Here is an 11,795-nt window from a genome sequence, read left to right on the forward strand (position 1 = left end):
TGGCTGAAACCAGCAGATTGTGTTTTGCCAAGACAATAAATAATAATCGCATTCTGACTCAAGTGCCAAATGTATAGTGCTTAATTAGAGGTCAGTAGAGCATATTTCTGCTCAGCTGTTCCATTTACAGCAATTAACATGTTCGTGGAGCTTAAACTGGGTTGCAGAGCAGATTTCAAAGGGTTGAGTGAAAGCCCAATCAGGGAAGCGTTGTTCAGCCGCTCGGGAGCGGCACACCTGGCACCCCGCACCGGGACGGGGCTACCGGGCTGAGGGATTGGGCTACCGGGCTGAGGGATGGGGCTACTGGGCTGAGAGATGGGGCTGCCGGGCTGAGGGATTGGGCTACCGGGCTGAGAGATGGGGCTACCGGGCTGAAGGATTGGGCTACCGGGCTGAGAGATGGGGCTGCCGGGCTGAGGGATGGGGCTACTGGGCTGAGAGATGGGGCTGCCGGGCTGAGGGATTGGGCTACCGGGCTGAGAGATGGGGCTACCGGGCTGAAGGATTGGGCTACCGGGCTGAGAGATGGGGCTGCCGGGCTGAGGGATGGGGCTACTGGGCTGAGAGATGGGGCTGCCGGGCTGAGGGATGGGGCTACCGGGCTGAGAGATGGGGCTGCCGGGCTGAGGGATGGGGCTACTGGGCTGAGAGATGGGGCTGTCGGGCTGAGGGATGGGGCTACCGGGCTGAGGGATTGGGCTACCGGGCTGAGAGATGGGGCTGCCGGGCTGAGGGATGGGGCTACTGGGCTGAGAGATGGGGCTGCCAGGCTGAGGGATGGGGCTACTGGGCTGAGAGATGGGGCTGCCGGGCTGAGGGATTGGGCTACCGGGCTGAGAGATGGGGCTACTGGGCTGAGAGATGGGGCTACTGGGCTGAGAGATGGGGCTGTCGGGCTGAGGGATGGGGCTACCGGGCTGAGGGATGGGGCTACTGGGCTGAGGGATTGGGCTACCGGGCTGAGGGATGGGGCTGCCCGGCCGAGGGATGGGGCTGCCGCTCCGTGGGGAAGATGCCTGTGTCGGGGAGGGGGGCTTGGCCCGGGCGCACCGCCCCACTCCTCCACCCCTGCGGCGGGCCGGGGGTCCTGCCCGCCCGTACCGCCGCGGCTCCGGGGCCAGCCCGCCCGTGGGGGGGGGGGGGGGGGGGAGGTGCGTGGGGGCACCGGCGCCTGGGGGTGCGTGGGGCTGTGTGCCCCGGGCGGGGCGGCCCCGGCCCCCCCCCCAGCCCCGGCCCCCCCCCAGCCCCGTGCCGCGGGCGGGGAGCGGCGGCACCGCCTGCGAGGGCGGCGCGGGGGGCGGGCGGCGCGTCCCGGGGCCGAGCCGGCGCCTCGTCCCGCCCGCACTCCGCCCGGGGCCGGCGCGCTGCCCGCCGCGGCTGAGGGGCTGCGGGGGCCCCGGAGCCGCTGCCCCCCTCCCCGCCCTGCCCGGCGATGGGAGCCGGGGCGGCGCGGGGAGGCGAGCGCGGGCTGAGGCGGAGGAGGAGGAGGAGGAGGAGGAGGAGGGAGCCGCGGAAGGCAGGTGGGGGCGAACCCCCGGCGCTCCGCGGAGCCGGGCTGGGGCGCGGCGGGGAGCGGGGCCGAGGGGACTTCGCGGAGCCGGGCGGAGGTTGAGCGGCGGCGGGCGGGCTGCGGGACGGGGCCGGCGGCCGCGGTGCTCGCCGGAGGAACGGCGGGCGGGGAAAGCGGCTGCCCCCCCCCCCCCCCCCCAACACCCCCCCCCGCACCCCCCCGGCCCCGCTGCCCCTGCCCGGCGCCCGCCCTTCCCCGCCCGCCCGGCCCCGCCGGCCGCTGTCGCCTGCCCCGTCCTCCGGGGCCTGGGGGGGGGGGGGGGGGGGCGGTTCCCGGGGCCCGGGTGGGGGGGTGCCGGGGCCGAGGAGGGGTCCCCGGGTCCCGGTGCGCGGCGTGGGGGGACGGCCCGCACCCCACCGGCGCGGGTGGGAGCGGCTCAGCCCAGCGCAGAAACCCTCTGAAGGAAAGCAGGGCAGGTTTTACCTCCCAGTTAGGTTTCCTTCGCTCCATTTTTTTTTTTTTTTTTAGATGCGTTGCTGTTCCTGTAGAGACTTCCTTGCTTCACCTCAGACCTATGTGACTCTGGTGGAAGGATCATGACTGAAGTCCTCTTCTCTGCTGCTTTGAATGGAACTGAGCCCAACCTGTTCTCCAGCAGCGGCTGGTCTGCGGGAAACGCCACCACCAAGTGTTCCCTGACCAAAACTGGCTTCCAGTTCTATTACCTGCCCACCGTCTACATTCTCGTCTTCATCACTGGGTTTTTGGGCAACAGCGTGGCCATCTGGATGTTCGTCTTCCACATGAGGCCTTGGAGCGGCATCTCGGTTTACATGTTCAACTTGGCGCTGGCCGATTTCTTGTACGTCTTGACTCTGCCTGCCCTCATCTTCTACTACTTCAATAAAACGGACTGGATCTTCGGAGACATCATGTGCAAGCTGCAGCGGTTCATCTTCCACGTGAACCTGTACGGCAGTATTTTGTTTCTAACTTGCATAAGCGTGCACAGGTACACGGGGGTGGTGCACCCCCTGAAGTCGCTGGGGAGGCTGAAGAAGAAGAACGCGGTGTACATCAGCACCCTGGTCTGGGTCGTTGTGGTGGCCGTGATTTCCCCGATACTCTTCTACTCGGGAACGGGGATAAGGAAGAATAAAACCACGACGTGCTACGACACAACAGCCGATGACTACCTGCGAAGTTACTTCATTTACAGCATGTGCACCACGGTGCTTATGTTCTGCATCCCATTCATCCTGATTCTTGGTTGCTATGGGCTCATTGTGAAAGCTCTGATTTACAAAGATTTGGACAATTCTCCTCTCAGGAGAAAGTCGATTTACCTGGTTATCATTGTGTTGACGGTCTTTGCTGTGTCTTACCTCCCCTTCCACGTGATGAAGACCTTAAATCTAAGAGCCAGGGTGGATTTTCAGACCCCACAAATGTGTGCCTTCAACGATAAGGTTTATGCCACTTACCAAGTGACGAGGGGGCTGGCCAGCCTCAACAGCTGCGTCGACCCCATTCTTTACTTTCTGGCAGGCGATACCTTTCGAAGGCGCCTTTCCAGGGCGACCAGGAAATCGTCCAGAAGAAGTGAACACAACGTGCAGTCCAAAAGCGAGGAGATGACTCTCAATATTTTATCAGAGTATAAACAGAACGGAGATACCAGTTTGTGAACAAATGCAAAAGATTTGGGAACAGTTTGGAAAAAATCCTCCGCTCGGAGACAGTAGGACACTGTAGTGCTACAAGTGTGTGAGGAAAATCTACCAGTCTCTCAGATTCATTTTAGGTAAAGCCTCGTTTTCTGATCTTAGAAAAAGCTTGACAAAGTCAGTGGAAGAATTTGAATGGAAAATAACGTGTCAAAATTCAGCTTTCCTTCTGCTTGCAATATTCTCATTTCTTTCTGACTTGTGTCAGATAAAGTAAAATGAAGTAAATCCCCTAAAGGAAGCAAGCAATCCAAGTACTTCTGGTTTAATGACTTAGTCTCCCACGTTCAAAAAGGCTCTCAAACAGCCTCTCTTTAAAAGTAGGAAATAAAGATAAGAAAGAGCAGTGTCTTCTCTTCCGAGGCTCAGTCCACACACCTGGCCTTTCGCTCACTTGCCGTTGTAAACAAGTATTTAAATCAAAGTCACGATGCAGTTATCTCACCTTTTACAGTTTTATTATTTCTTCATCTACTAGTGTTGATAATTATTTGATAGTTCGGTAGCATTTATGATTCAGTCTTCTTTGAGTGCCGGTGTTTTACAAGAGGTAGGCTTACTGATGTGTGCATGATTACGCTTTCAGATTACGATGGTTGTTCATGAAAAATCTGGACACACCCCACCCCCCACCCCCCCCCATTAAAAGGCAAATTGGCTTCCAGGTGACCCGAGCCCTCCGCGGCTGGCAGACAGATAAGCGGGTCTCTGCCTGCTTCGCACCTGCACGTGTTTCGCCAGCGCCGGTGGCGGGAGCCTCGCTGGAGTTCTTTACGGGTAAAAACGTGCAGAAACGCCTCTGCTGGAAATAACCGTACCTTTCGGACGAGTGGAACGGCGGTCGCTCGAGTTACCCGCGTTTTCATTTGGTATGAGAATGTTTCTGTTCCTGGTGGTCTTTAGGGATAACGTAAGAGTTGTCTCCCCAGAAAATAATTATTAAAATGGGTAATATAAATGGATTATATATTATATATATATATATATAAAAAAAAAATAACTGGGGGGAATTAATTTTTTTGTACTGTGACAAATAAATTACTGTATTAACAAGATATTGCAACATACTACAGGCTAAATCCGGCCCTTTATTACATATCTCCTCCAAACGTGGAACAGGTCGTCCAAAATTAGCCAAACTGCAATATTGTGTAACTCAAGAGCTAGTGATCAGAGCACAGATGAAATCGTACATGGGCAGTCATTCATTTCTCGTATTTTTAAGAAATGTATTTGAAAATATTGTGTGCTAAAAATGATAGGAAAGCATGCTCTAAATAATAAATCTAGTGTACAAAATGAAGTTCTATGTAAACCTAAGGGTGATTTTTAACAGATCTTAGTTCCTCCAGTCTTAATAGTAAAATATTTATATTTTACTTACTAATTTCCAGTGATTGGTAACAGAAAAGAATAGCTCTAGTTATTTTTTTTGACAACATTGTAAAGCAGCTTCTGTTCACACGTACAGCTTCTTAATCTGCAAAATCCCTATTTATTGAACTTATTTATTGGAAAGTTAAATGTAAAGTATGTAAAGTGTGGTACTCTGTGGTCATATTCAGAATTGGGCATTAATGGAAAATTTAACAGCATGTTTCAATCACGGTAATACTGTGTCTTCTAACAGAACATCTTTATAATAAACTCAATTCCACCCTGACTATTCACTGTTGATATGTAACCTAGTGATAAATTAAACTACTGATTTATAGCCTAGAGATAAGTTAAACTACTGCTTAGGAAGCATAGCTCCTTAAAGCAGTGTTAAGATCTCATTGAGCCCTATAGGATGAAAAATGTAGAGGTAGTGAAGAAATCCCAAGCAAGGGTCAATTGCTAATTAATCCCTCCTGACAAAAGACTGTGGAACAGCACAGCCTATTTATATCCCTGGAGAGTGAGCCTGATTCACAATAAATGACTTCTCCTATTATGTGATTGTTTGAGACTTCATTCAACTGAGCCATGTCCTGGCTGGAATGGCAGATGAGTTAAATTGAGAGAGAGCATAAAAATAGGATATTCTCTGAATCTGCTCTGCTAGGTTTAAAATCGTATTCGTTTCCCAGCGTTTCGTGGTCTATTTCTCTCTTTCAGTTAGGAAATAAAATGTTCCACTAATTCATGTCTGAAAAAAGATCCTAAACAGATGCAGCAGAATGTAAAAACCGCACCCCCAGGTTGGTCCTCATGTAGTTACTTGCAGCCTTCTCGCAATATGTCTCTTTAATATGGCAAAGCTGGCAGGCTAGGACAGCGTGCGTGAGCTCGGAGAGCCACAACCCCGGGGCCGGGCGGGAGCGGAGCGCCCGCCGTGGCTCTACCCGTGAAAGCTCGCTCTGCCTCGCCTCGCCTCGCCTCGCCGAAGAGCACGGCGTCCCCCACTTCATCACCGAGGTCCGTGCTGGGCACTGATTTGATGAAGATCGCTTTCGCTGACGGTCGGCCGTGGCAGGGAACCGCACTCGGCACCTTCTCCTCACGGGAGCGTACCGGAGCCTCCCACCGAACGGCGAGAAGGATCATTAAACACATTTTCCACACGGTTTGTTTCCCATCTTTCAGCCCCGGTGACCGGGAGCGCTCGCACCTCAACCCGCGTGCTGCTCCGGCGCGACTCCCCGCCGTACACCCCCCCGGCATGCCGCAGCCTCCTCTCAGTCCCGCTGGAACGTGACGCCGTGCCTCGCAATCGCCCGAGAAGTTCCCGCTCTCTTTCCCAGCGCTGCTGGACCGGGCGCGGAGCCGTCGGCACCCGCAGCCTGGCGGGATCGTGGCCGTTGGGCCATCCCGTCGGCGAGGACGCCGCTTCGACGCGGGGGGACTGGGCAGCACCGGGACAAAAAGCAAGCAGGTCTTCTGTGCTGGCTGGAGCCGTTAGCTCCTGGGCAACTCGGCAAGTCTGTCTGTTGTTAAATATTTGCCTTTTGGCCCTTATCCTTGCCGTAACGTATTTGTGGAAGCCAAGCAGCCCGCCAACCTTAGGTGATCCCTGCCTTTATCCGTAAACCTCTGCCATGGATGTAGTCGAAGAAGCCTCTCCGGAACCCACTCGACAGCAGTTTCTTTCTGATCTATCCAATATGCAAAGAGAATGCAATCTCAGCTACAGCCTTTGGGCTGTTAATTAATAATCAATGATGACGATGGGTTGCGTTTACTGGGAACGGGATTCAGCTCATCGCCTCCCTACAGGAAGACCACCTAAAAGTTCCACCTTTTCCTGTTTTGCTACATTAGCCTTCGACTAGCAAATGAGAGTAAACATTTTATGATTTCATGGTCATGCTTTTAACCTTTTCTTCCTCTGGGTGTATCTGGGAATCTTTTAATAACTACAAATCATTCGCTGAAGACACCAAAAGGTTTGGAGTAAATAGCTATTTAGAGCTTAAGTTTTGCCAAAGCATTGTACTATGATCCACGCTGAAACAAATTCTTATTCATTAGCTATATTTTGCTTCCTCTGGCTCACAGGGTTAATTTTTTTTTCTAATTTATGCCCATTAATCCTTACATATGGTAATCTCTAACACAAAATGAAATCGGTAAGAAACCTACGCATGATCTGCTGTCAGTTTGTACGTTTTCATCACACAGCACCACGGGTTGTTGTTGTTGTTGTTGTTTTAATCCAGTTCATACGACACCGAGTTAACAAAGTCACGCTCAGCCCTAGGGACCCAGCAGTGCCTTGCCTGACCCTGCTCTCAGCAGGAGGGTGCCCTGGCGAGCTGCCTCCCCACCCCAATTCCCCAGCACCCCGGCGAGCTGCCTCCCCACCCCAATTCCCCGGCCGTGGGGACCTGTGGGACCATCCCCGTGGCTGGCGGCCAGCGCGTGAGCGCCGCGGAGCATCCTGCCTCTTCTCACCCGAGGACAGGGCCTGAAGATTCGTTCCCACAGCGTGGACCCCCCCAGACTAAACCCCCCGGGGCCGTGCTGTATGAGCCCAGCGAGGGGCCACGCCGAGTCTTCCCCAGCCTGGCATCCTCCCCTGGCTGGCTGAGGAAGGACAAGGAGGGGGGACACGGGGAGCCTGCGGAGCACAGGGCGCCCCACGGAAAGGGCTGGTCTTCCCCACTGCCACCCGCCGATGGTCCGAGCTGGACAGGCAGGTCTGGAGCAGGGGAACACGCTGGCCCCGGGGGTGCCAGGAGGCACAAAAACCTGCTAATTGCCTTTCTGGGATTCTTTTTTTTTTTTTTTTTTCCCCCCCACGTTGCTAGTTTTTGTCTTCAGCTTGGTCCAGAACAAAAACATTAATAGAGAGTGAAATGTCTTAACACAGGTATTACTTATTTGTGTGATAAGTTCATTATTTTTTCAAGTCTACGCCTTCCTGTTTGTCACCTGCAGTGGTTAGTCCTCTCCTCTGGTAAGCTTTCTGAAGGGAGCTCTAGGCCTGAAGCTGAATTTGAATACGAAAAACGTGTTCCAAGCTCCTGAGCAGCCATGTTCAACTACTGCCAGTTGCAAACTGGGGAGGGACCAGTGGAGCTGCAGGGGGAAATGCTGACCCGTGGGTGGAAGTTGGTTTAAGATGGACACTAAAAGCCCTTAAGTTTGTTTGTTTTTTTTTTTAAAAAAAAAAAAAAACACGGCAACTATAGCTGCTTGAATAGGACGGTTTCACCCTGCTTACATTCGCTGTATTATTTCTAACTTCAGGTGCTTTGCACTGAATCAGAATCTACTACAGAATAGTATTTCTGGAGCCTAACTGTACTGGCACCATAGTTTCAAATACTTTGAAGACAGACGACTTGTGAATTAAAACCACTACTTGTTTTGTGGCTGTGAATTACAGTGTGTTTCAAGGATATATGTGAAAATGTTTATTTTTCTATCGTACTGTGATTTTAATATTGTTGAGTAAGTTCAATTTTTGTGTAAATACTAGTGAAATTTGACTGCGATAGCTGCAGAGACAGTGCTACTTGGTATTTAAGCTCAGGTTATGTAACTGCTTTAATTAAATAGTAGTAAAAAAAAATCCCCTTATTTGTCTATAATTTTAACAACTAAAAAGACTTTGTTTTTTAATAAAGCACGAGGTTGTTTGCATGTACATTTACTGTTAGGCATGGCTTTTGAAGTTGTAACTATTTTTAGTGGCAGCAGAACTGCAGCCACAGAGTTACTGGCACTGTACCTAGCAACCTCACTTTGAAACCGCTCCAATAAAATTATGAAACACTTTTTCTGCCTTTTGTATTATTGCAGTTAATTCATGTTTCCAGGTGATGCTTCAGGCAGCCATGGGTACTTAAAACCAGATAATAAAAGGGTTTTCAAAAAATATATAAAATTTAAAACCTTGCGAAGGACCAGGCGGATCAACTGAGAATCAAGACGAGTAAATGAAAGGTGCTCGTCTCCCAGGATTTTGGGGGCCAGCCTGTCTGCAGGTACGGGTGGCCCCCGCCCTGCCCAGCACCCCGCTCCCAGCACCTCTCCCCGTGCCAGCATTCGGCCGGGCAGGAACCCGCTCCCAGCCCCTCTCGCCCCCCCCCCGGCAGCTCCCCCTCGCCCGCGGGGGGGTCTGTCCCCCCGGTCCCCATCCGGCACACGCAGCCCCAACCCGCCGCCTCGGTGCAGACCGAGAGCTAACGCTGACTTTACAGAAACTTTCTTTTCCCCTCTTCAGCAAGGGCTGCTGCAGGCTGATTTTGTGGCAGGCTGCAACTGTTGCTTCCCAAACAGCTCAATATTTAAAAAAACAATTAAAGTACCTAAATCCCTTTTTTATCCATACCTTGCCTGACAGTGTAGGTATGTCAGATTTCATGTCGACCTCTGTTTTCGTGCCATTGACTTGTTTCGCTGCCTGCAGCTACGCTGACTTCACACAGCACGGAGTTTCTCTCTGTTGTTGAAGACTTTTTGATCCTGAAAACTGAAGGTGCAGGTGCGGGGCGGTGACAGCGATGCTGGGGTGCAAGTTGCAGGTACATGGGATGTAACATATCAGTATTTCATTTATTTCACCTGCTTTATTTTAAGATCTATTTACCTCATTTTATTTTTTTTCCCCTCGTTTTTGGTTTATCTTTGCACTTCATGAAAATGTTTTAGCTTTGTTTTAATATCCCTCCAATTGTAATGACATTTTCTTATCAGTAAATGGATTCCATCTTCAACAAATAGTGCTGTTTCATGCCTTTCCAAAGTTCCTTGTCCCATCCAACATCCACTAAGACCAGACGACCTCTACCACCTTCAGCACAGAAACCTTTAAATACTCAGAGGCAAGTCAGGTCTAGAAGCATTGGGGTTTCTAAAGCTCTGCTCTTGCTGACTGTATTGAAAATAATCAGCAACATACAGTACGTAAGCACCATGTTTTAATAACTGAACTCATTGTGCATTTATTTCTGGCTTCCTTTAACCTTGGCCGAAGAGTGCAAGTGCAGTTTGCTGTTACCCTGGCAGATGTGAGGCAGCGCAGGAACACGGGGGACATTTGTTCATAAACTCTTTTTTCAAAGTATCTTACAGCATTAAAAAAACAGAAGACAAGCCTGTGGGAATAGGCAAAGGGCAGAATGGATAAATAATTAAATAAATGGGGGGTTTCGAAGCGCGCAGCTCAGGTTTCTGCTGCCAGCATCAGGCCCCTGCCCCTGCAGCCCTGCCCGCAGGGTTAAACCTGGCCCGGAGCTGCAGAGCTGTTCCCAGCCGCTGCGACTAAACCCACCGTGTCTGCTGGCAGAAATATAAATACCCGGAGACTTCAGGCGTTACATGGCAGCTGAGTGTGGGTGTCACAAATGCTAGCAGTGCCTCTACGTGAGGTACCAAGAGGACAGTGAAGCGCCGGGTGTATTTATAGCCCCCGGGGCACAGGCAGTAGCCCAGTGCTCCCTGGGGAACGGGGTCACCCCTCTGCGAGGTGGCAGTGCCCTCCCCCACCCCCCCGGCCCTGCGGAGGGAGCGGGGTGCTGAGCTGACCACCCCCCCTGCCAGCTTGCCCGTTGCCCCAGGCTCATCTGGCTAGCCGGACAGGAGCTGGACACCCTCTGCACCCGTAACACCCCCAAATTCCCCAGCTGAGAATCGGGCAGCGAATCCCACGGGAACAGCCGGTGCCGGGGTGCTGAGCCGGGCTGCTGCCCGCCCAGGGGATCCAGTGACCCCCCCCCAGCAGATCCAATCCCCTCGTTCGAAGTGCTGGGAACACCCTAGACCCTTCCTGGCATTCCCAGGTAGCCGAGGACCAGCAGAGCGATTTATGTAAATAATTCACCAAAGGCATCTGCGGGCCGTTTGTGGCAGTTCCACGCGGCAGCTCCGGCACGCTCGTCCCTGCGGCAGCATCCCCACGGCCAGACACGGGTGGGGGGGGGGCCATGCCGGCACCCGCTGCCCCGCTGGCAGCACGCGCCCTCTAACAGAGATCGCTCTGTGAAAGTGGGCTTGACTGGTGAAAAATGCGTTTCCTTCCACTGTGAATAAATGGCCTTTTGTAGGAAACGGATCTTTCTGCAAGGCGGCGGCTGAGAAATGACCCAGCTATGGCGCTAACCGCCAGCTCCGCGGGGTTCGGGTGGGAGCTGGGTGCCGGGGCCAGCACGGCGAGCCGCTCGGGTGGGAGCAGAGCGGGGAGAACCCAAGGGGCGAGCGCTCCGGGGTCTGCTTCTTAATGCTACCCGGGTGTGAAGAGGTTTGTTCCCCATTCCGGTGGCGCGGGGAGCGCAGAAGCAACCTCGGAGCTGTAGAGCGGGCGGTGGCAGGCGTGGGACGTGGGTAGCCCGCGCTGGGAGTAGCGGAGCGCCGAGGCCGTGGCTGGGATAGCAGCCACCCAAAGAGCAGGGCCTGGCAGCCGGGGGGGGGGATGATCCCCCACACAGCCCAGCAGCCCGAACCGATGCGCCGGGGGCCTGGGGCGCAGCTCTGGCACCAAGGGGTGAGGACTTGCTCGCTTGGCCTCGCTGGGACCCAGCCAGGAGAAGCTCTTGGGGGTTATACACAGTTTTCGTACCAAATATTATACCATTATTAGTTTCAGAATGAATGAGTACTTTTAAGAACCCATATAAGTTTAATTCTTTGCAGACTACTTGCATGGTAGAATTTGAGTATCCTCAGTATAAACACCAAAGTTCAGTCATACATGGAAAATCGTAGAATCACAGACCAGTTTGGGTTGGGAGGGACCTCAAAGCCCCCCCAGTGCCCCCCCTGCCCCGGGCAGGGCCCCCTTCCACCAGCCCAGGGGGCTCCCAGCCCCGTCCAACCTGGCCTTGAACCCTTCCAGGGAGGGGGCAGCCACAGCTGCTCTGGGCCAGCGCCTCACCCCCCGCACAGGGAAGAATTGCTTCCTTATATTTATTGAAAATAAATAAACTTTGTCTTGTTGAGGAGAAATTATTTATTTGTTTGATATTACTGGGCCTTTCTTACAAAAGACTTGTCAAACAACACTGCCCTTACTAGAGGCTGCTGCGATTTCCTTAAAGCCTCCCACTGACCCTCTGTCCTGGTTTTGGCTGGGATAGAGCTAATTTTTTCATCTTTTATTATTTACAATAGTGCTGTGGTTGGGGTTC

The 11,795-nt window shown here is 53.0% G+C and overlaps 1 protein-coding gene across 1 annotated transcript; it reads left to right on the forward strand.

Annotated features, from left to right (window-relative positions):
* The first annotated feature begins 1,481 nt into the window (after positions 1-1,481).
* Positions 1,482-8,445, forward strand: LOC122154039 (P2Y purinoceptor 1). Its single transcript, XM_042799592.1, has 2 exons — positions 1,482-1,523; positions 2,042-8,445. The coding sequence occupies exon 2, from the start codon at positions 2,110-2,112 to the stop codon at positions 3,199-3,201; it is 1,092 nt and encodes a 363-aa protein (XP_042655526.1). The 5' UTR covers positions 1,482-1,523; positions 2,042-2,109; the 3' UTR covers positions 3,202-8,445.
* The last annotated feature ends 3,350 nt before the right edge of the window (positions 8,446-11,795 follow it).

This window comes from Tyto alba, unplaced genomic scaffold (genome assembly GCF_018691265.1).
Source record: "Tyto alba isolate M040663 unplaced genomic scaffold, T.alba_DEE_v4.0 Super-Scaffold_10, whole genome shotgun sequence".
NCBI classification, from domain to species: Eukaryota; Metazoa; Chordata; class Aves; order Strigiformes; family Tytonidae; genus Tyto; species Tyto alba.